The sequence below is a fragment of the Mytilus trossulus genome, chromosome 2 (genome assembly GCF_036588685.1).
Source record: "Mytilus trossulus isolate FHL-02 chromosome 2, PNRI_Mtr1.1.1.hap1, whole genome shotgun sequence".
NCBI lineage: Eukaryota > Metazoa > Mollusca > Bivalvia > Mytilida > Mytilidae > Mytilus > Mytilus trossulus.
The window spans coordinates 2,770,748-2,796,745 of record NC_086374.1 but is presented as its reverse complement, the minus strand read 5'-3'; the positions used below and the strand labels follow the sequence as shown (position 1 = coordinate 2,796,745).

The 25,998-nt window shown below is 31.9% G+C and overlaps 2 protein-coding genes across 4 annotated transcripts in view; one reads left to right on the top strand and one right to left on the bottom strand.

Moving 5' to 3' along the window:
• Positions 1-309: 309 nt before the first annotated feature.
• LOC134706272 (synaptosomal-associated protein 47-like) lies at positions 310-5,455 on the bottom strand. 2 transcript variants are annotated; one of them, XM_063565046.1, is made up of 3 exons: positions 5,395-5,418; positions 3,230-4,235; positions 310-1,829 (listed from the first exon to the last, which is right to left on the bottom strand). In XM_063565046.1, the coding sequence occupies exons 2-3, from the start codon at positions 4,227-4,229 to the stop codon at positions 1,528-1,530; spliced, it is 1,302 nt and encodes a 433-aa protein (XP_063421116.1). In that variant the 5' UTR covers positions 4,230-4,235; positions 5,395-5,418; the 3' UTR covers positions 310-1,527. The 2 variants fall into 2 exon arrangements, with proteins under 2 accessions (XP_063421116.1, XP_063421115.1); XM_063565045.1 differs by having other exon boundaries at positions 311-1,829; positions 5,351-5,455.
• Positions 5,456-5,492: 37 nt separating this feature from the next.
• The window catches only part of LOC134706271 (tubulin monoglutamylase TTLL4-like), a 52,075-nt gene continuing 31,569 nt past the window's right edge, over positions 5,493-25,998 (top strand). The window contains exons 1-2 of one of the 2 annotated variants that reach the window (XM_063565044.1): positions 5,493-5,586; positions 12,826-14,275. In XM_063565044.1, coding sequence (XP_063421114.1) covers positions 12,891-14,275 — 1,385 coding nt within the window. In that variant the 5' untranslated portion in view covers positions 5,493-5,586; positions 12,826-12,890. Of the gene's footprint in view, positions 5,587-11,961; positions 11,982-12,825; positions 14,276-25,998 lie in introns of those variants that run through there. The other variant, XM_063565043.1, reaches the window with a different exon arrangement.

Below are 25,998 nucleotides of genomic sequence, written 5' to 3'. Positions count from 1 at the left end.
TGATCTTTATATTTCATTCATACGATTACCTAGATTAACTTCAATATTATCAAACACGACTAAGGAAAGACAGGAAGCTCAACCTGTTTATGATATTGTTAGGTTTAACATATTTCGACAATAATGCAGTGCAAAATATTTGGAAATGATATAAAACTACCATCTTGAATAGGTTTCTTAAGATATGAACTTAAATGAAGGGTTCAACAAAGAAACTTACTATATCCTAGTAAAAACGTATAGATTTTTATTATATATGCTTTATACACATTTCTGGAATTGTGCAGCATAAAATATAAGTCATGATAACCAAAAATTACACTGATATGCATTAAAGAAAATAATCACAAAAACTTTAACATTGACCAATAAACCGTGAGAATGATGCCATTGTCAGCTGAATCCTATCTGACAGATGTGTATATCTAAATTCTTGCAAAAATTTTAAAGCAATTATAAATGTCCTATTATGATGTTACTCATAATATATGTACAAATATGATGACCAATGAGAACTCTCCACTAGTGACTAGAGACAAAGTGAGACAAATGTATTGTTAGCAACTTTTAAAAGTTATCAACTACGTTTTTTACAATAATTATCTACCATCATTGTCAAGACAATAAAGTGAGATATTCAACATCAGTCCTAACCTTCCTTCAATTATAACTGCAAAGTTAATTTCAGATTTGACACAGAACACTCAACAGGATATATATGTTGTGGTTAAAAGAGATGAATTCAGCTTCCTAATTGTAATTTATCCATTTCCACAAAAAAATGTATATGTAGCAACATTCCAGCAGTGCCTGCATACAGAATATCTCAGTTAAAACGTTATTCTGGGGCTTGTTTTACCTATAATTATGCCATCACATGTTGATTGACCATTATGGTATACCCATTTCACAGATGATGGTGGATATGTTCCAAATGTTGTAACTTCAATACAACCCCCCTTTCCCTTTTCCCCAAGTATGATCATGATCTACAAATAAGACTTAATTTACCAGGTTTGTACTAAAATGAACAACAAGAAGGGTGCCACATGTGGAGCAGGATCTGCTGACCCTTCAAGAGCACCTGACTTAACCCCAGTTTTTGCTGGTCTTTTTGTGTTGCTCAGTCTATGGTTTTCTCTGTTGTGTTTTGTTTGGTGTTCTTAATTGTTTTTTAACCCTGGCTTCATCAGGGTTTTTACTTACGAGTTTGAATGTCCCTTTAGTATATTTTGCCTCCAGAGAATTGTATAGCTGATCAAGATCGTTAAAAACTTCCATTTATTCCAGAGAGTTTATTTTTGCTTTTCTTAATATTATTTATGTCAATTCGGATTCAGTTTTCAGTTTTAATTGAAGAAGATCAGTTTAAATTAAGGTTGTCGTTAAAAGAACCATCCTTTCAATAGTTTAAAAGATACCCAGTAAATTGTCATTTCATGTAAGTTTATTGATATGTCTAACAGTTTCCTTTACTCTTTGGTTAGCTTTGTCTACATTATCTGATAACTTCTCAATGTTGTCATTTCATGTAAGTTTATTGATATGTCTAACAGTTTCCTTTACTCTTTGGTTAGCTTTGTCAACATTATCTGATAACTTCTCAATGTTGTCCATTTGGATGTCTAATTCTTGTTGTGTAGACAAAGCCACTGATTTAATATTCTGTAGAGTCTGACTTATTTCTGCTACTTCTTCATCTGTAACAATCTGTTTCTGACAGAGAACTTCAGCACCTTCCTGGTAAACAGATGATGGTTGAGCTAGGTATGCAGGGACTGTGTTATAACAAATTGTTTTCTCATCGTCTACTTTAGAAAACAATTCACCTATGAAAAAAAAATTATAGGTTAAGCAACTCATTCAGCAGATTGTGTTTTGATGATGGTGATGTGTTTGTAGATCTTACTTTACTGAACATTCTTGCTACTTACAATTTTTTCTATCATAATAAAGTTGGCCCTTCAGTTACACAGAGGAAAATATTTTGTAAAAATTTACCAAATAAATGAAAATTGTTAAAAATTGTCTATAAAGGGCAATAACTCCTTGAGGGGTCAACTGACCATTTTGGTCATGTTGACTTATTTGTAGTTCTTATTTTGCTGAACATTATTGCTGTTTACAATTTATCTCTTATTCTCTTTCTTTAACAGTATTCAAGATAATAACCAAAAACGGAAATAATTCTTTAAAACTACCAATTCATGGGCAGCAACCCAACAATCTGATTTATCTAAAAAATTTCAGGGCAGATACATCATTATCTCATAAACAATTCTACACCACGTCAGATTTGCTCTAAATGCTTTGGTTTTTGAGTTATAAGCCAAAATCTACATTTTACCCCTATGTTCTATTTTTAGCCATGGTGGCCATTTTGGTTGGTTGGCCGGGTCACCGTACAGATTTTATAAACTAGATACTCCAATGATGATTGTGGCCAAGTTTGGTTAAATTTGGCCTGGTAGTTTCAGAGGAGAAGATTTTGGTAAAGTTAACAACGACGCCAAGAAATCTAAGAAATCCCCTGATGGTGTTGGTTTTTTATATGTAAAAGTGTGAGTTGCTCTTTTGTGACTAATGGAAAAGTATACAGCTATTTTTTTTTCATTTAGTATACTACTGTACATTGTACATGTATGTCTACTGGCTATTTTTAAGATCATTCTTGACGAAAGTTAGTTTTTATTTAACAAAATTTGAGCAGGAGCAACTTCCCCTTTTTTCATGTCAGAAGTGTGCGAATTCATTCATAATCCTGACAAAGTCAACTTGTTATACTGACTGCTAGACTTTATAAAGAGGGTTTTCTGAATATTTTTTTAATTCTTTTCGCTTTACTTAATTTATCACTACCACGAAGAAAGGATCTCTTATCAGATTAAAGTCACTTGTATGCATTGCATATTGGTAGAATGAATACAAGTAGAAATGTATCCATCATTTTATCCCTCAAACATGGACACCAAGGGAAATAACTCAATCAAGCTTAAATTACATGTACTTCATTTGAAACCTATCTATACGTGTATAGGTTGTCATATTTATTTCCAAAATTTCCTAATTTTTCTTTAATTATTCAAATATGATTTTTTTCTCTTTGATGTAACGGAAGTTGAAATGTTTAATTCTAGTCATTAAAGCTGATAATTAGTCTTAGATTCTCAAATTATAAAATTTATAATGTATTACACCAATCAAGTTAGATAACCCAAAATTGTTTCACCTTTTGCCATGTCTGTAGAATCAATAAGTGGCTTCTGTTTTCTCATTTTCTTCATTTTTTCTTCTTTGAAGACATCTTCCATAAACTCTACTTTACTTTTCAGTTTTGCATCAAGAAGTCTAAGCACAGGTAGAAAATTTGTACACACAAAGTCATAAGTCAAATCTTGTTGACCTATCCGATATTGTGTTACTGTGATTTCACAAAGTGACAAAACTTTCACCAAAGATATAGCTCTCCAATCAAAATTATGCACAACCTTCTGTTTTTCAGTCATAATGAACAGACCTTGGATACAGACTCTTAAAATTCCCAAGTGTTGATAATTCATCTTTCCCATTTCAAGTTTTGTATATAAAATCTCATAGTCTAACTCAGTAGGCAAATCTTTGCTTTGAATTATTTCTAAGCTTTCTCTTTTGTACTGTTGTGGTATTTTCCACTTCCCTAGCCAGCTATCTAGACCAGAAACTATACTGTCTGCAATGTCAAGATCATTGTTAATATCATGCATGGTTGCAAAAGATGATTCAATTTGTGTGCCTTGTTCATGCAATACAGTAACAGCATTATTTAATACCTTCTCTGAATCATGCACACTATGCAGAAGTTTCCTACCCATTTCTGTTTGGACAAATGATTTTTGAGTGTCAGTTTGTGATTTTTTCTTTGCTTCTGAGAAGAGATTTTGATGTTGGAAATACTGGAGAACATTATAAAGAGATGTTTGATCTGCTAATGAAGAGACCCAGTATTTTGTTTTGTCTACCAAAGTTATCACTAAGGCTCTATAGACCAATCCTGTGAGAGACTTCTTTATGTCTGTAACAGCATAGTGATGTAGTAATTTGATGTATGGGTGTGCTGTTTCTGTCACCTCTTCCAGGAACTCTATATACTCCGGGGTCAGTTTCAGCACACCATACTTCCATTTTCTACTCTCATTGTCATAGAAAGAAACAGACCATGATCTGATTGTAACTTCACCAGGATTAAACATTTTTACCTAAAAAAAATAAACAATATTTACATCAAGGATTTGTAAAGTCTAACTATACAAATCCTTGTTTACATGAAACAAGACATAAATTCAATGAAATGAAATGAGGAATATTCAGACCTAAGACCTGTATACCTTATAAATCTTTTTATATCACAGATAATAGAAACAAGGGGGTATATAGTGATGGAGGATTACGTCTGTATGTTTGTTCATTCTTATGCATGTACACCACTTTTATATCTGCAACTGCTTCTAAAAGATATGGTCTAGACAAAAATGAAAAATAACATAGCACTATTGCTGGCAATTGCATTTATACCTGCAGGTCTTTAGAAGGATAAGCACGTTTTTGGTAGATAAAATGAGCTTTATGTGAATCAATGATAGTGAGTCCCTTAAATTGCACAACTATTTGTTTAAATATCAGTTTTATATCCCATCCTTATAATATTTCCTGTTGCCAAGGAAACTAGAATTTGTTTTGGTTAGGTGTATAGTCCTATAATATAAGACTCTGAAGGTTCATATCATTTACATTCAACGTTTTTTGGATAGTTGAACAACATTGGTAGTAAAAAAAAAATATCTGATAAAAAACGTTGAATGTAAATGATATGAACTTTCAGAGTTTTATATTATAGGACTAGTTAAGTGTATTGCTAACTTTTATTTCATTGTTTACAAATAAAGTGAGACTGAAAACATTTTTTTTTTGTGTTGATTAAATTTTAGTCATGTTTTGGTTAGTGCATTGCTATGATTTTTTGTTTCATTGTTTCAGATCAAAGGGGCCAAGCTGTTAATTTTTTTTGTGTTTTTCTTTTAAAATCTTCAATGTTTTAACTCATACCAAGCTAAATACATGCAGTATTTACATCAAATCAATTAAAAACACCTATCTTGATGTTCTAATTATTCAACTGGAATTTTATTTATTAAATTTGGGTACGAACGTGTATTGGGCGCGAACGGACCTGATACCACAGATACAGAATTTAATGATTTTTTATCTAGGAGTTTGACATTTATATGAACAATGAAATAAAAGTAAACTTATTTAAAACTATATCATTAGACGGTTTTATCGAACTTTTCTATTTCTAATAAAGTGGAGTTGCCTTCGAAAATGTTATCACTGCTGGTACAATCTGAAAATCAACACATTTCGTCAATCTGTCCCTTGTTTACATTCTACTTTCATTTTCAAAAATAGAGTTGCTTCCCTTGCCGGAAACGATTTTTCGTTCTTAGCCTGTTAATGATTGGTTGAAATTACCATTAACGAAGGAAATTGATTGGACACTTACAGCGGCATGTTGCCTAGTATCATCAAGCGGTAACACGTTTGTGATGGGTATGTTTTCATCAATGTTTACATTTTCATTAATGAAACTTGTTTATCTTTAATAATTAGCATATTCTTAGGACACTTAGACAAATCCTGATGTATTCAGTTTCAACGTATAATTTTCGATATAAAAATATTTTTCTTCTTATTTTCACTTCAATCTTGCATTCTTGGGGAAAGTTAATTGTTTTTATTTCAGTACGTTTGTACCCGTTTGAATGGATGAAGTTTGGATATAATTACTTCTGTGCAATAATTTTAATACCAAATCTTATTCTGTTTCCACCTTATTTAAATATTTGCAGGGTCAAATATGCATACGTATATAAATTTTATTTTTAGATAGAAACTATCTTGTTAAAGTTTAATCAAGTTTGAACTCTTCACTTAGACAAAAACTATGAAATCTTTGAATAAATATTTCAATACAGAATGGCATGTCCTATTTTGTTTATTGTCTCTTGTAAAACCATTGGGTAAAATGATGGCCTTGTTACAAGACATAGCCACAGAATGTACTGGCTGTACATTTCACTATAAACTATGGCAAAATTAATTAACATTTTGCACCTGCTCCATATATTCTTCTCTATAAATTCATGCAGTACCTATTTTAATGTCTTTATAAGTTAATATAAAGTAAGATCATTAGGATGATATATCAAAATATGTGAAAATTAAATTAATTAATCTATTCTAATTATTTTTTATTATTATTACTAGACTTTGCTACATATGATCATGACTTTATGGTAATTATTTTCAACTGACCCCTTATCTCCAGATGTGTGCATGTTTTGTTCAATCTGTTTTTATCTTGTTAATATAAAAAAATAGGATCCTGGTCTGTCCGTGATGTCTAAATTGTTTGATAAACATTCAAGTTTTAAGGGAAATGGGAGCACTTGCCTATAATGGATTTAATAAGCATGTCTGTTTGTTACTGTCAAGTTCAAATGTAAGACAAGTTTGACATCCATGGGAATGAATATATGGACAAACATTTACAATCATTGAATGTAGACCCTTTGGTGGCTTTCAGCTGTTTTCTGCTCTTTGGTCGGGTTGTTGTCTCTTTGACTCATTCACCATTTATTTCTCAATTTTATGTACATGTACATGTAGTGATGACAAAAATATCAATTGAACAGAATGAATTGATATTTGATAAAATAGCGTTGTAGTGTCAGATGTGTTGTAATGTGTGAGGACTTTGTCACTCTGACATCAACTTTCTGTTTACAAATTCTTTGAATTTTTCAGTACATGTATGTTGATTGCAATTACATGTAGTACTGAACAGAATGATTTATTATGATGATTGGTCAGTAGCAGTGATATCTATGAGTTGTAATGTGTGAAGAGTGCTTTATGGATCTTTTTGATAGAAACATTGCTTTTCAAGTGACACAAGATAAGGATACTAATGTACATTTAGCATGATAGTTGGTGCTTTCTTGTCTCTGGGATTGTGCTTGGATGATCAATTGTAGCTGAAAGCAATTTTATAATCTTACCTGGGTCTTATGAATGCATTTCACTAATTTACTTTTTTTATATGCTGATTCTGAAAACATGTACAATGGGATCCCACTTACATGTTTAACCCCACCACATTTATGTGCCTGTCCCAAGTCAGGAGCCTGTAATTCAGTGTTTGTCGTTTGTTTATGTGTTACATACCGGTATTTGTTTTTCATTCATTTTTGTCGAGCCTTCGACTTTAGTCGAAAAAGCGAGACTAAGCGATCCTATATTCCGTCGGCGGCGGCGGCGTCCACAAATATTCACTCTGTGGTTTAAGTTTTTGAAATTTTAATAACTTTCTTAAACTATTTGACTATACTGGATTTCTGCCAAACCTGGACAGAAGCTTGTTTATGATCATAAGATAGTATCCAGAAGTAAATTTTGTAAAAATAAAATTCCATTTTTTTCCGTATTTTACTTATAAATGAACTTAGTTTTTCTGTGGGGAAACATAACATTCACTCTGTGGTTAAAGTTTTTAGTATTTTAATAACTTTCTTAAACTATCCAGAAGTAAATTTTGTAAAAAAATTAATTGATTTTTTCCGTATTTTACTTTTAAATGGACTTAGTTTTTCTGCTGGGAAACATTACATTCACTCTGTGGTTAAAGCTTTTAAAATTTTAATAACTTTCTTAAACTATCCTGGGTTTGCACCAAACTTGGACAGAAGCTTATTTATGATCATAAGATAGTATACAGAAGTAAATTTTGTAAAAAGATAACTCCATTTTTTCTGTATTTTACTTTTAAATGGACTTAGATTTTCTTCCAGTTAACATTACATACAGGGCCTAAAATAAAATATTGTTTGTTTCCCCAATCGCGACCGACCCGGAAAAATCGCCGCGACCGGAATAATTTTATTGCCGATTTTGGGTAGAATTTTTTTTTATCGAAATTCATGTGGTGGTGCGGTGCTCCTATGAAATGGAAAAATCAAAACATAAGACATAAGAAGGAGACGCTGTTTTTCAAAGCGCCTTTGAAATCGGCATTGTTGAAAACGCCTTGATGACGCGACTTGGCTTTCTTCTTCCACGTGGTCTCGGGTCTTTACGATATTCAGAACAATATTCTCTAGACTGTTCATATATTTACATGGACGCCGTTCTGTCAGTTTTTGTTGCCGTTTATTCGTCTGGAAACTTTAAGAAAGACTTGGTAACAAATGTATTACGAAAATGTTCGAAGACATATGCGAGGACGTGATAGCCGATTTAAAATTGACTGAAGAGGAGGAGAATGCTCGTGACAAAAAACACATCCGTGTATCTAAAAAAGTGGTTCTACAGAAATATTTAGTCCACACTACGATGATGACATGAAACAGGCACTAGACTTTAATAAAGACTTTTTGTTTATGTAATTTATACATGTTTCTCGTTTCTCGTTTTTTTATATAGATTAGACCGTTGGTTTTCCCCTTTGAATAGTTTTACACTTGTAATTTTGGGGCCCTTTATTCAACAATTCAACATTCGTTTGATGTGTTTGGACTTTTGATTTTGCCGTTATTTTTGGATTTTCCTTTATGAATTTTCCTCGGAGTTCAGTATTTTTGTGTTTTTACTTTTTATACAAGCCTTTATATATATAGCTTGCTAGGTGTGAACCAAGGCTCCGTGTTGAAGACCGTACCTCGACCTATAATTGTTTACCTTTATAAATTGTTATTTGGATAGAGAGTTGCCTCATTGGCACTCATACCACATCTTCCTATACATATTTAAGTTTTTGAAATTTTGCATTGACATTAATATTGATGGGACCTCTAAAGAAAAAGAAGCCTCGATCCTCCTCAAATGTTGTCAACACCTTTGGCAAAATGATGGGAGCCAGTCAAGCTCAGTGTCAACAAACTTTCTAAGGGAAAAGAAGAAGCTATTAACAAGTTAACAGGTATGCATAATAAGTGACCGTCCCTACATCTATTTCTTGCAAGCAAAGGTAGACTTTTTTAGGATAAGGAGAGTCTCCCCACCTTTGTTTGCATTCTTTTTCTTGCAAATTTTCAAACCCTTTACCTAAATTCCCTAATGATTTCCTTATGCCCTTACTAATTTAACCTGAGGCCTGAAAGCAATTGATTTAAATTCATCATTTGGTCCCTAATAAAAGCAGCTCACTCCACACTAGTCTTGTTAAAGCAGACAGCCCATGCATACTTCTCTAACTAGAAGGCTGCCACAATGGTAACTGTTCGAGAATCCAGAGCATTTGACAGACTGCTAACCAAGTATGACTACTGTTGTTGATATGTTATCACACCTGAAGGAATGCTTTTATAGTATTCCCAAAAGATTTTCTTATCATTTTTAATATATAATAACATGGTCTTGCATAGCATGATTTTGTTACCCAACATTGAATGAAATTTCAACATCTAACATACACTCTCAGTTGATTATATGTTATATGCATGTTCCATTGAGTTATTCAGTGTTTGATATGGGTTCAATGTTCAAATCCTTTTTCAGTGGAAAACTGCATACTTCAATGAACGGTATAAACTTCATTCTACTAGTACACTCTGACGTTGAACTTGGACAGATTTCTGACAGATTATACTGCTTAATATAATAAACAGAAGGCTCAATATTTTGGACATTTTCTTCATTGAAAATTCCCAATATATATATATATACAAAGTACTCTAGGATATTTTTTTTTTATTTATTAAAGATCTCTGTTGTTCTTTATTTCAGGTGATGCTGTTGAAGGCGTGTTGAATGTTCACCTACAGATAGACTGTGACGAACACATGTTGAATTCACGTATTATTACTCTACTGTGGCACAGCCCGATATATGTGCCTTCCGTGCAGCTGTGGGGGCAACAAAGACTCTGTCATTTTTGGAAAATTACCACCCAAAAGAAACCCAATTAAATAAACTATTTCAAATTATACATAGAGTTTTATTTAATAAATCTGACATGAGGAAACTGATAGCTTAATCAACCCTAGAATTTAAAATACAGCCCTATAATGAAGGTTTGCAATTTCCTGTTTAAAAGTACAAAAAAAAAATTACCAAAAAAATAAAATAATTTACCTACCTACCTACCCTCTCCTGACTTGATAGGGTCGGGTTTGGGGAAACAAACAATTATTTATTTTTGGCCCAGTCTGCAGTTAAAGTTTTCAAAACATTTATTAGATTCATCAACTATCCTAGATTTTTACCAAACTTGGACTGAAGCTTCTTACAATCATCAAGAGGAATATTTTCATTGATTTTTTTCCTCATTTTTGTTGAGCCTGCAATTTACAGCAAAAGTAGGTGAGACACTGGGTTCCGCGGAACCCTTACACATTTATTTTTACATAAATAAGGCCATTAGTTTTCTCGTTTGAATTGTTTTGCATTGTCTTATCAGGGCCTTTTATAGAGCTCTGACTATGCAGTATGGGCTTTGCTCATTGTTGAAGGCTGTATGATGACCTACAGTTGTTAATGTCTGTGTCATTTTGGTCTTTTGTGGATAGTTGTCTCATTAGCAATCATACCACATCTTTTTTATACAATGTACAAAAAATGTATATTATAAGATTTTTTACTTTGAGCCCAGTTTTCAAGTTTACCTTGGAGTCCAAACTTACATGTAGTTCTCTGCATAAGGCATCTAGAAGTACATATAAGATAAAAATAAAACATGGTTAGCTAAGAGTTAGAATTATTTTTCAAGGTACATTTTGTAAGGTGATGTGTTTTCCTGTGAATAAGCACGTTGAAAATCCAGCTCAGTGTGTCTGTCCATTAAAACCATTCGTTATCATAAGGTCTTATCATGTTCTTGTCATTCTTGAAAATCAATAAGACATGCATACAATGTAGTTCAAAATGTATGATTTAAACTAACCCAATGAAGAGTTAGTCGTGCCCTAGCTAGATTTAGTGACATTTCACTTTAGTATGGCTAACCTTCCTTAGTTGGGATAGTTTTAAAAAAAAATCTTGTACATGTATATATTGTTTTGTATTTTGAATCTTTTATTTAAAAAAGGAAGGTTTCAAATGAGTTTAAAAAATATCCATTAAGGATGTTCAAATTAGAACTCTGTATCATTTATTGAATCAGGCAATAATTGGACATGCTAATCATGCTAATGCTGATTCTGTCTCCACATTTTTAGTTTGAAACTAAAGATTAAATCTCAACTTTCAACAACATGACATAGTTACATGAATTGCTTATTTTTTCGTACAACATACTAATTTGAACTGTAGTCTGCATAAAAAGTATGGTGTTTAGTTTTCCCACTTTCAGTTTTGTCAAGTTTACAAAATTATTTTGAGTTGAATTAGTATGTTGTCAACTCAAAAATCTTAATAGGTAAAACTAAATGTTCTTTTGAACGTTCATGTTACATGTTGAAACATGCTGAGAAAATTGAAAAAAATAATTTGATGTTACCTTAGGAATAAATGAATTAATATGTATGTCTTAAAAATATACTTAAATCTATTGGACTGAGACTGTATACAGAACTCAGTGTTGGAATTGACATAAGCAATTTTCCATTATTAAATGGTTACCCATATATATATGTCAGGTTTAAATGGACTTTCATTTTAGTAATAAGTAAACACATTTAAACAAGTTTTTATATAAAAGAACCAAATTCTTAAATTGTTGTCAATGGTACATGTATTCAACTAAGAAGAAGTTATATCTATATATATGTAATATGTATATGGAAATTTGATATTTAAAGACCCATTTACCTAATAGGAGATAAATTTTGTATGAGATATTTACATTTAAAATGAAATCGATTTGAATTAGAAATAAATTGAATTTTCACATACAAAGAAACAGTTTTATTGGAATTACTTGACAATGTTGACTTTCTTTTCAATAGCAGGTAAGGTTGAAATTTTGACTCGTATATCATCAAATAACTTTTGCACTGTAAACAGCATACATATTTTACTATAAAATTTGAAATATTAGGTAAAAACCTGCCCAAACACTTTCAATATTTGTTGCTTTAACAGAATTCCATTCTGTTTAACGATTTCAATTTGTCAAAAGTAAGATTTATAAACTGATTGTTAACACATCTATATGGTACTATGTAACATCAGTTCATGTCCAAACTTATATATAAACCTAGATTTCTTATTTGCACTAGTCAACAGTCTTGTGACTTCATGTCAACACTTAATAAAAAAATATATATATATGTCAGATAAGGCAATGAAATTAAAAGCTTGCATACATTAAACCTTAAGGTTTGTATATATATGCAGCTCTATCTAAACAAGTATAAATTGAAAACAACGTTCAAACTTATGAGCTTGATCTATATAAATATGCATGTGGAAGATGATTCCCGTTACAAGAAATTATAACTTGTAAAAAAAGCGGGTAATATTGTCAAATGGACTATTGAGATAAATTTGAGGAATAATTATGAATTATTTTGTTGAATTAACATCTTTGCATGGCAAAACATTGGGATTTAAAACTTTCACATTTAAGATTATTCTGTTAGTTTTATGGTACATATTTGTATAATTTCTAATGGAAATGAGTGTGTATAGTGAGGTACATCAGTAGTTGGTTCTTAACTTACTGTTGACTCTTGATTGTGGATTTGTTGTAACAATAAACAAAAACAATAAACATTTCATTAAAATTGCATTAAATTGAAAAACATTAGAGTATGAAAATATTCTTATTAGCCAACCTCTTTTTCTTTTCAGGTGTTCCTTAAAGAAAACTGATGATGAAAATGGAAATAAGATAGCAAAAATCCCCACACGTTAACATGGGGGACCCAAGGTTATATGCTGGTATGGAGGATGTTTCCTTGAAGAAACAGTTGCCTTTAAGACAAACTGCACAGAAACCTATGCTTAAGTACCAGCCAGTTGCTAAACAGTTACATGCCTTCCATCAGTCAGATAGTGTATATTCACCTAATGATGTCCACCATTCCTACAGCAATCTTAGTCAGGCATCAGACATTGAACCAATGGTACCAGCACCCTTTAGGATCAGTCGGACCAATCACTCTGTTTCTAGTTACAGACAGGGAGGTCAGACTTACGTTTCACCAAATAACATTGGAAAGCCAGTGCCACCTGCTAAAAGTAATACTAATCCTTATGCTCGCCCATTGAGTGCCAAAGATATTGTAAATGATCTTCAGAATCAGCATTCACAGAAAATTAAAAAAAATAAAAGTGCCCTTCAAGTTAATCCTGGCCAAAGTCAAGTGCCTTTTCCAGTTAATTCTTTTATGCGACCACAAAGTGCAATTAAGAAAGAGGCACCTATAACAAAAGAAATAGTATCAAGACTAAATGAGAACAGACTAAATGAGAACAACAACCGTGAGCAATCATCATCATCTAGTGGATCTAGAACTAGTCAAACGTCAACTCCAGTCTCGGAAACTTCCAAATCATCATCTGTACTTAAAACTGTCACTTCAAATTTAAACTTAATGAATGGACAGGTCACAACTATTGAGACTAATGGTACAACTGTTATTCAGAAAGTTACACCACCTGCAAACTTCAGTGCTCAAATTAACAACATTATCACTAAAGTGACGGAGAATCCAAAAATAATTCAAAATGGACAAACGAAACCTGTTGTCAGACAAGTGTCTTCTATACCCAAGCCTGGAAGTGCTAGCAATTCAAACTCAAGTAAATCCTCTACCCCAGAATTGCCTTCAAAAGTTCGTAATCTGAATTACACACCAACAAAGCCTTATTATGAAGTGATGAACCCACCCTTTGATGAAGAAGTTGTGCAAAATAAAACACAGGGCAATAAGCCACTACAGACAACTGCTACAACTGTCACACCTCCAGCTGAACCAAAACCCAAAAGCATAACAAACAGTGTCTCTGCTACTTATGTCAAGACTTCTACCATTGAAACTAAATCTAATGGTGGCAGTAATACCATTGCAAATAAATCTACTAGTGGCAGCAATACCATTGAAAATAAATCTAATAATGGAAGCAATACAATGTTTTATAGAAAGGGATCAAAATCTGAAGAATTGTTGCACGAACAGCGACCTCCAGCTGTAGGGAGTCCAACAAAAGCAAAACAGAGAGAAAAATTGGAGAAAGTTGATAGGACAGAAGAAGGTGCTGAGGATGATGGAGAAGAAGATGAAGATTCAGTGCCTGGGTATGTATATATGATAATAAGATTTTAAAAGACATATAGATTCCACCAATGCAACAAGGGTGTTAAGATACTTCTCCACTCTCAACAGTCATATTTAATATATATTTGAAATGCTTGTCTTGCCTAGCTTTTTAAATACTCAAGTTTCAAAATGTAACTGGTGAGAGTGGAGAATATCGTAATACGTTAGTAATTGTGGGAGAATCTATTTCTTCAATGATTTTTATTCTTCCTTTTCAAAGATTTGCAGAAAGCAATCTTTATACACTGTATGTGACGTTAACAGACATGGTTGCCTTTGTTCATGACGTCAGTCACTATGGGAAAATTCAGAAGAAACCAAGAAAATATGACTTCATAATTTAATTTCGACAGCTACATCATTTGCCGAGACCAGATATTATCAGTGAGGAACATTATTTTTCTTACACTGATCAAGAAATGTGAAAATAGCACAAAAATTAGAAAAATTTAATTATTCATTCTTTGGTGATTGAAATATATATATTTTTATATTTGTTTTATTAAATGTTTATAACTTTATACATGTACATGTACATGTACATATATAGTGCAGGAATTTATCTCAGTTAATATTGCAATATATGCCTTTTTGAAGTTGTTGAAGTTTAACTACATGATTAACCAAGTTGTTAGATGTTCCATGATAATCTTACGTTTCCCACACATATTAATCAGACAAGAATAATGTGACAATGAATATTGTGTTCCTGTCAAATCCTCTTAGGCTTAATAATTAATCTGCTGATTCTTTTAAATCTTTTGTCTTATATAAATATATACATAAATTATCTTTAAAATAAACTATGTGTTTAAACTTCAATACATACTTAGTGCATGTAAGACAAATAAAAATATTTTAAATGAACATTTTATTTACGACTTTCATTGGTGCAGGATGTATCTCCTGCATATGAAGTTGAGTTACATGTATTAATTTTAGTTAAAAATATGATCCGGTATCTATTTTACATGTCCATCATACTCATATACTGGGCTAGCATTAGGCCTAAAATGATAGTTAAAAATTGCTTTTCCACTCTCCTGTCACGCCTGTGAAATGATTTTTACCATGTTTACAGTTGAATGTTCACTTTTTTCTCCAATGAAAAATTAGACAACAAAATGTCCAATTGATTTCCAAGAAGAAAAGAGATCAAGAAAAAGAAAAAAAACAAAATATCATCTTAAGTTACACTTTCTTATACATGCACACAATGTAGCCATCTTATTATTTTTTATAAATAGATGACATACACAAAACTATAACATGAACATGTACAATGTATAAAGGTTTACCCTGAATCTCACATGTACATGTACAATGTATAAAGGTTTACCCTGAATCTCACATGTACATGTACAATGTATAAAGGTTTACCCTGAATCTCACATGTACATTGTACAATGTATAAAGGTTTACCCTCAATCTCACACGTACATGTACAATGTATAAAGGTTTACCCTCAATCTCACATGTACATGTACATTGTACAATGTATAAAGGTTTACCCTGAATCTCACATGTACATGTACAATGTATAAAGGTTTACCCTGAATCTCACACGTACATGTACAATGTATAAAGGTTGACCCTGATTCTCACACGTACATGTACATTGTACAATGTATAAAGGTTGACCCTGATTCTCACATGTACATGTACAATGTATAAAGGTTTACCCTGAATCTCACACGTACATGTACAATGTATAAAGGTTGACCCTGATTCTCACATGAACATGTACAATGTATAAAGGTTTACCCTGAATCTCACATGTGCATGTACAATGTATAAAGGTTTATCCTGAATCTCACACGTACATGTACAATGTATAAAGGTTTACCCTGAATCTCACATGTACATGTACAATGTATAAAGGTTGACCCTGAATCTCACATGTACATGTACAATGTATAAAGGTTGACCCTGAATCTCACACGTACATAGACAATGTATAAAGGTTTACCCTGAATCTCACACGTACATAGACAATGTATAAAGGTTTACCCTGAATCTCACAGGTACATGTACAATGTATAAAGGTTGACCCTGAATCTCACAGGTACATGTACAATGTATAAAGGTTGACCCTGAATCTCACACGTACATGTACAATGTATAAAGGTTTACCCTGAATCTCACACGTACATGTACAATGTATAAAGGTTGACCCTGATTCTCACACGTACATGTACATTGTGCAATGTATAAAGGTTGACCCTGAATCTCACACGTACATGTACAATGTATAAAGGTTGACCCTGAATCTCACACGTACATGTACAATGTATAACTATAAAGGTTTACCCTGAATCTCACATGTGCATGTACAATGTATAAAGGTTTACCCTGAATCTCACACGTGCATGTACAATGTATAAAGGTTTACCCTGAATCTCACATATACATGTACAATGTATAAAGGTTTACCCTGAATCTCACATGTACATGTACAATGTATAAAGGTTTACCCTGAATCTCACATGTACTTATACAATGTATAAAGGTTTACCCTGAATCTCACAAGTACAATGTATAAAGGTTTACCCTGAATCTCACACGTACATGTACAATGTATAAAGGTTTACCGTGAATCTCACAGGTACATGTACAATGTATAAAGGTTTACCGTGAATCTCACAGGTACATGTACAATGTATAAAGGTTTACCCTGAATCTCACATGTACATGTACAATGTATAAAGGTTTACCCTGAATCTCACATGTACATGTACAATGTATAAAGGTTTACCCTGAATCTCACAGGTACATGTACAATGTATAAAGGTTTACCCTGAATCTCACATGTACATGTACAATGTATAAAGGTTTACCCTGAATCTCACATGTACATGTACAATGTATAAAGGTTTACCCTGAATCTCAAGAAAATAAAAGTAAAACAATTCATGTTTAAACAGTCTTACTAAGTTTATTTGTAATGTTTTTTAACATCCGATCAAATGTTTTGTTACTTGTCTATGATGTTCAATGATTTACTATGTTATGCATCTCCTGTTCAGATTTTATGTCATGTAAATGAAGCATGTGCAGAGTGTCAGTGTACCTAGATTTAGCAAGTAAATACATGTGTCTATGTTTGGTTTTGAGTAGTGATAATTGTCATAAATTTCAATGAATTGATAGGTATATAGATATAAACCTGGTATTCAAATCACATCTGAAGATTTATAATGTTTAGAATAAGTTAAATTGTTACAAGTTTTCCATGTTTAAATATATATACAAACATGTGTATTGATCTTAGTTTATTCTAAAGTCTTTCATGTTCTCACTGAAGTGCACTTTGTGCAATGAATTACAATAAGTTGCACTCTTTAAAATGAAAAAGATTTGACAGAATTCAAAGGGAATTTTACTTTAATAAATTTCAAATGTCTATATAAAGAAACATTGTACATAGCATGTTGTCTTCAATCGACAATTCTACCCAACAACAGCCTAGTATTACTGTGTATTCATTTATTTTCATGGATACCAATTTTCCTGGATAGAGGAAAACTTTCATATTCGTGGGTATTTAAATTTGTGGTTTTGACAAAGTTCACATGCCTTTCTTTAGAAAATTTGCATTTCGTTGAACATTTAAATTTGCTATTTCCCTGTACCCATGTAATCCACGAAAATTGGTATCCAACGAATATTAATGAATCCACAGTAGGTTAGGTTATTATGGCACCAGCCTCCATATGGGGCTATTTAGTTTGGTATAATCCTCCTCGTCACTTTTTTTTATGCCATTTTACCTTGAAAACAACGACATAATTTGCATGTAATAATATTTTTCTACAAGACATGAAGTTCTGTACCTTCTTTTTTATTAGCTGTACCTGTATTTTTTCAGGCGTGGGCATCTGTAAGGCAACACTTAAAAATATTTTGGTTTGCCCTAACCCTACCCTAAGGTTGAGACAATGGGTAGATAGGTAGGTAGGCATTTTCTTCTTTTTTTTCAAAAAAAGAAATTGAAGTATCAGATGTTTATTAGTCTTCATGCCTATTTGATTAAAAAAACCTTCTTCAAATCAGGACAATAAAAGAATTTGAGTAGGCAGGTTTTTTCTGGGTAGGTAGCGTTTGGGCAAACAAACCTATTATTTATTATGGCCTAACCCACAGATTTTTATCACACATTTTGTGACTGAAACTAATTGTTTACAAACTACAAGGATCTAATAGTAAAAGGGAATAATAATACAGTGAGTGGCTTTTTCAATAAATGATGTATGTATAGAGTTTTATTGATGATTTACCCTAAGGAATTCTTGTTACTGCAAAATTATCTGTACAAAATAGAAGAAAAGAAACTGCCATTGTCATTCCAATCAAATAACTACATTTGATACATTTACTTATTGAGATGAGACTGTTGTCACAACAGAACTGTTAGTCAGTTTAATAAAACCTAGTTACCTCCCATTGTTTTGTTCTCAGCTATTCAGAATAAAGTGATTTTCTGAATATTAAAATATGCCATATGAAATGAAGATAACTTATTCAAACGTTATTTGAATATTTAATGAGAAATCAGAATAAACTATCATGGAACATAAATTTTTATGATTGTAATAATTAAATCTCAGCTTAATTCTATCGACATTATAGAAGTAAAAGCTAATGAACTGTAAGACAGAAAAGTTCATTACGTAACAAATTGTGCATGCTATAGTTACAAGTAAATGCCATTTTGAAAATCAATTCTGCCATTGATAACAACTCGAAAATTAAATTGATTCCTTTAGAAGACCTTTTCTATTGCTTAGGAGAAAAATCAATGCTTTCTATAGAGTTCTTCTGTTACAAAATAATTTGTTATACTGAGATAGTGATATGAAAGTGTCTATTGGAACCTTTTACAAAGGCTACTGGCACCATGTCCTGTCATTGATGACAATTATTCAATAGCTATTTGTTACATGGTAGTTTAAATTCAATTGGCCTGTTGTATAGACTCAAAAATGTTGCTTTAATTTACATTGAGAATGAGTGTGATGAATAATTGATGTCAAGGGTTGCAAAGCATGTTTGAAGATTGAATCAATTCATTTAGAAGAGATTGCATAATATTGAAATTTTATATATCTTTTAATGAGTGTTTAAATAGAAAGAACCTTGAATATATACCTGTCCCAAATTATGAGCCTGTAATTCAGTAGTCATATTTGTTTTTTGCATATTACTCAAGTTGTTAGTTTTCTCTTTTGAACTGTTCTACATTTTTTCGTTTAATGGTCCGTTTTAGCTTGCTATTGGTTATCAGTCATTGACCAATAGTTTTTTACTTCTACCACATTTTGTCTTTGGTGGAGATTTGTCTCATTGGCAACCATACCACATCTTATTTTTTTATTCATATTGAGATCTTAAACATCTTGTTGATTAACCACCCATGGCTTTGTCATGATCAGCAGCTACACCAACAAACATATGATGTCTCTGATGTTATTGTGTCATTTGTTTGCTGTCTTATTGACCTCATCTTTTATTGAATAAGGAAGAAATGATATGAGTTATTATTGATTTAGTAATTTTATTTATTTGAAAAAAATCAAAGACGACCCCTCATTGCTTTGTAATTAGGCTGTTTTTATTCTGTATTGACTTTTTTTCACATTTTGTCATCCTGTGATAATTATGATGATGGGTATTGGTCATTTTTTGAAGACCTTATGATGACCTGATGTTGTTTACCTATGTTCATCCTTATCATTGTGTCTTTAATTGGTAGTTGTCTCATTAATAACTTGATATATAATGTAACATTTCGTTTTATGTGAAACATTACCATTTATCCATAGCAACTTCTTGATATATGTTCAAATGAATTCGGTGCAAAATTGAAATTTTAAATTTTATATTTGTGAAATTTGCAATAAACTAATACATGTAATAGTAATGTATAAATCAAACATTTATCAGTTTTTATTCACACCTGTATATATAGGTTTGTTACAAAAGTAGTTAAGGTAAATATTTTTTTCTTCATTAAAGATAAAATTAACCAAACATTTAAACATGTGAAATGAAAGCCAATATTGACATTAGATATGAAAAGTACTTTGGGTGACATAAAAGGCCTTGATTTATAAACTGACTTATCTATCTTACATAAATCATTTCAAGTTGATCTGTACACTACTTAAGATTATGTCATGCAATTTACAACTTCTCATGGTCTTCCTTTAAAGAATGTGCTGCTTCATGCATACAGTGTAAGGCTTTAAAGAATGTGCTGCTTCATGCATACAGTGTAAGGCTTTAAAGAATGTGCTGCTTCATGCATACAGTGTAAGGCTTTAAAGAATGTGCTGCTTCATGCATACAGTGTAAGGCTTTAAAGAATGTGCTGCTTCATGCATACAGTGTAAGGCTTTAAAGAATGTGCTGCTTCATGCATACAGTGTAAGGCTTTAAAGAATGTGCTGCTTCCTGCATACAGTGTAAGGCTTTAAAGAATGTGCTGCTTCCTGCATACAGTGTAAGGCTTTAAAGAATGTGCTGCTTCCTGCATACAGTGTAAGGCTTTAAAGAATGTGCTGCTTCCTGCATACAGTGTAAGGCTTTAAAGAATGTGCTGCTTCCTGCATACAGTGTAAGGCTTTAAAGAATGTGCTGCTTCATGCATACAGTGTAAGGCTTTAAAGAATGTGCTGCTTCATGCATACAGTGTAAGGCTTTAAAGAATGTGCTGCTTCATGCATACAGTGTAAGGCTTTAAAGAATGTGCTGCTTCATGCATACAGTGTAAGGCTTTAAAGAATGTGCTGCTTCATGCATACAGTGTAAGGCTTAATAAAATAGCACTCATGTTTCCCCTAACATGCTTAAAAAATAGGGTAGAAAGAGATCGGTAGGCAAATCATTTTATTTATCAAAATGTGTTTGATTAGTACAAAAAGAAGAAACAGTCTGAATTAATCAATCCTTGTATTAAATTGACAAAAAAATCTATAGGGTAGTTACTCAAAATCAGAGTACATGTACATGTAGGTAGGGTAACCAGAAACATTGATACTTTTTATTTCCTAATCAAAGTAAATATTTGCCAATCTGTAACACTGGTTTGATTCCCCCAGTTTACTTTATCCAGATCTGTGAGTGCTAGTGTAAAATGCTGCTTTGAGAGTCATAAAGGGGGTACCTACATGACGAATAACAGTACAAAATTTTGCCAAATGACGTTAACATTAATTTTTGGTGTATGACAATAAATCATGTACTTTCTTCTAGACCATAACAGATTTCATAAAAGACTGTAACAATAATTTTTGAGACATTTGACAAATTACAATAAATATACTTTGACAAAGTACAGAATTTTTTTAACCAATTTGATGCCAAGGGTAGCCGAAAAATTATGTTTGATGATAAAGGGCATACTTACCCTCTGACAACCCTTGGCTTCTATTAATTAATTATTAATCATTAGTTGTTGGCTTCAAATTTACATTTGTATGTCAGAAGATCCATAGTGCAAACTGACAGTGTCACCATAAATTGGGTAAAATTAAAACGAGGAAGGAAATGCAAGTTATCATCTACTATCTTGAAAATGTTATAGATTGAGAAAATCTGTTGGTAGCCAAAATATGATGAACAAGAATGTGTCCACAGTACACGGATGCATGTATACTAAGTTTCAAGTTGATTTGACTTCTACTTCATCAAAAACTACCTTGACCAAAAACTTTAACCTGAACTTCGCACTATCATTTTCTATGTTTAGTGGACCATGAAGTTGGGGTCAAAACTATGATTTGGCATTAAAATTAGAAAGATCATATCATGTATACCAAGTTTCAAGTCGATTGAACTTCAACTTCAACTTCATCAAAAACTACCTTGACCAAAAACTTTAACCTGAAGCGGGACAGACAGACGAACAGATGGACGAACGGACGCACAGACCAGAAAACACAATGCTCCTCTTCTATTGTAGGTGGGGCATAAAAATCTGACTGTTTTGGCTGAAAACTATAAACGATAAAAAAAATTGGAAAGTTGATCTGCAAGAAGATATCTACAAATAAGCTAAGACAGCCCAAACGTTCTCTACTCCAAATCTATAAGATAGCAACTTAGCTTTTACACTGCACCCATCATGTTTATCAAGTTCTATTTATTTAATTTTCTTACTGGTCATACTTCCTTTTTATTTTTTTTTCTTCTCATTAACAACTGGATATTTAGAGTGTAACTTTTGAACTTTTCCCCATATACAAAATACTATTTAGCCTATTAATAAAGTTCTGTAATATTATTTCTAAAATAAATATATATATAATATATGCATGAATAATAAAAAATCTGATTTAATCTCTTCTAATTTCATTTTAACATATCGAAACCATAATTAATAAAAAAAACAATTTAATCATTATGATATAAGAATTAATTCAACTGGCCATTTCTTTATGCCTGTTGTAGTGTTAAAATCAGATTAGCTGGCATGCAGTGAAACAGAACATTAGTTGTATTGTTGCTAAGTTGTTGTTACTTTTTAAAGACCTTCCTATGGTTTATTTTTACTTAAGTTTACACTTATAAATTTATATCCTAATCAAATGAAAAGATGAATTTTAATTAAGTTTGATAGATATTATTAACTTCTCAGGGTTTTGTAGAGGTGAAGAGATTTTATATCTTCAATGTGAATGTATGACAGGTTAGATTTAGGAGTAAATGAATGGATTAATGAGTAATACAGTTTATTCAACCATAATCAAAGATATTTCTATCTTAACATTATTTTGAACAACCAATGTTGAAGCCTATATTGGGATTTATTATTTAAGTGGCATGGGTACATGTATATATATTCATTCGAACCAAGGAATTAATTAGTGTAAAAATGTATTGGACCAGAAATGGGAGCCAAACTTTCCACACATCCTCATGCAGTTGTACCACTGTTTGTCAAATCCAAGACTCGTCTCAAACTTCCTGTTATCCCAGAAGGCAATGTTGTTCCAGCTAAAACCAAGTCAGATAATCTGCGTTATACATGTAGTATCACAACAGTGTTTGACATCTGTGAGGCCCATGGAGATTGTCTTCAGATAGAATCGTTGGACGACGATGACCAATCAGAATTTGTTCAAGCTACTAATTCTACCTCTTCTCAATTGTAAGTAACAAAGTTACTCTTGAAGATGCTTCTACTAAAAGTAATTGTTTTCTGTCTCTACCTCCTGTGTGGTGTTCATATGACCTAAGAACAAATGTATACATGTCCATTCCTTGCCTCCTGACCAACTAAAATTTAGTTGCTGACTCTATTCAAGTTGATTTTTATCCTCTTTCTAAAAAAAATTCATGAAGTATTGTTTGTGTTGTTTTTTCTACATAAATTTACTAAAATTGCTGGATTATTTGGACAAATTGACCATAAACAGGTGAAAAAGTCAGTAGTTTGATGATTAAAATCAACTAAACTATCTTTCATGGTGGAATTACTGGATGTGTAATTATGATTTTTGACTCAACATGGGGAAAAAGTGTAAATTTCAGGATTTTGGAGTTACATGTAAATAAAAAGCTGAATTCCCTCTCTATGAAATTTTAAATTCAATACATTTTAAGAAATGTAACCAGAAGTATTAAATTGTTGAAAAAATTGTGTTGGTGTGGAGCTGTTCTGTAATAGATCAAATAGAAAGAATATCAATTTCAAAAGAGAAAAAAATGTTCTTTTCAAATATTCTTCTGGAATTGTATGGTTTACATGTTTCTTTCCATTTACATTAATTGTACTTTCAAATCTCTTTGTTGTCATATAAAACTTTTTTCTTGTAACAATCAGTACTGAAGATGGAAGAATTTCAGACTTATTTTGTTTCAGTATTACAGCTACGTTAAATGAAACAAGCTAAAGCACAAGGCAGTTGAGACCTCATTTCCTCATGCTCACCCAATTTTGGTCACTGTTGTCTAGTTTCTGACATTGCCTCAACTGTTGAGCTGTAAGAAGGATTTTATGTCTTGCTGTCTGTGGTAGTGGCACGCTATTTTTGGTGTTACCATTCAAACCTTTAATCCTGTTCCTAGAGTCATTTTTGTGTTAGTTGCACAGGGATTCAGTGAACTTAGTATTTACCATGGTACTTTATTTGAAATTGGTTTGACTAATTGGACACATCTCTGTAAGGCAACACTTAAAAATATTTTGGTTTGCCCAAACCCTACCCATCATTGAGACAGTGTGTAGGTAGGTAGGCATTTTCTTTTCTTTTTTGGTATAGAGAAATGTAAATATCAGAGGCCTTTCACAAAAAATCTTACTACTAAGATTGATCATAACTATACTGATTTATTTATGACTTAAGACCAATTTTACTCGTAAGTTGATTTGTGAAATCGACTCCAAATGTGTATTAGTCTTCATGCCTATCTGAATAAAAAAAACCACATTATTTTCACATTAGGACAATAAAAGATTTTGAGTAGGCAGCTATGTCAGAAAACAATTTATCAAATAACCGCTCACTGAATAAATTTATTAACCACATCCAAAAAACGACAGTAATGAAAAAAGTTCATGCTGTGATAAACCAACTTATAAACCTCTTGGAAATATATATGGATAATGAAGGAATAATGAAGAATTGATCGGTACCCTCTGACAAAATTAATTAAATACCAATCATTTTACCACCATATGTATAGACATTTACATAATAGTTTGTGAAAACTCAGAATTGCTATATTTGTAGATCAATCATATCATGATGTCACTTAATTATTTTATGATGTTATTATGGTTTGTGTTGGCTTTTTATTGATTCTTTGTGACCCCCATTTCAGCTTTGGTCATTAAGGAAACACTAGTGCTTAATATACCAATAGATCCTTAACTTCAGAAATTTACATGCAAATTGTGCAAGTATTGAATAAGTTACTAACCTCTGAACCTGGCCGTAATTGATTTGTGTCTATTGAATTAGCAGTAGATGTATTGTGTAAGAGTTTACAATTATTTCCTTCCCAAGAGTTTGGCTAGTATATCTAGAGTTGGCATTGGTTTTCATATTAAGATTGTCATTAAATCTTAAAGAAGACAGCTGCTTTCAGTGATCCATACATCAATGGAAGGCACATGTTGCTTAGCTCTGTCATGAGAGAAGACGACATGTAAAATGAGTTGCAAAGGATTCCTACTGTTCTTTAAGTCTTGTGTAAGGTAAGAACACTGAACTTAGATTTATTTTGAAATAACGATACAAGTGAAATATGATGTTTCAATATCATCCTAGGAGCGATTGACATGTATCTTGAATAGTGTCAATTTATGTTTAGAATTAATAGTGCAAAATATGTCTTTGTTCAGTTCATTAGTATTAATTATTTTTAACAAATGTACAGATTTAAAAAAAAAAAAAAAAAATTAAAAAAAAAAAGAATTTTTAAAGATATGTAGTGAAATGTGATTCACAGTTCAATTTTAAATTGAAATGAATAATTTGATGATAGGACTCAGCTTGTTTTTAATTCATTGAAAGAGCTGTTTTTTGGATTGTACAAATGTCTAGAGTATTTCCTAGCATTCATTGATACGTTTTGTATTATTTCAGCTTGTACTGTGAATTCATTTTTATTAGTTGAATACAAATATTTGTGGGTATACCGTTGAACCATGAATTCAAATGTTCAACGAATTACAAATTATCTATAGGTTTTG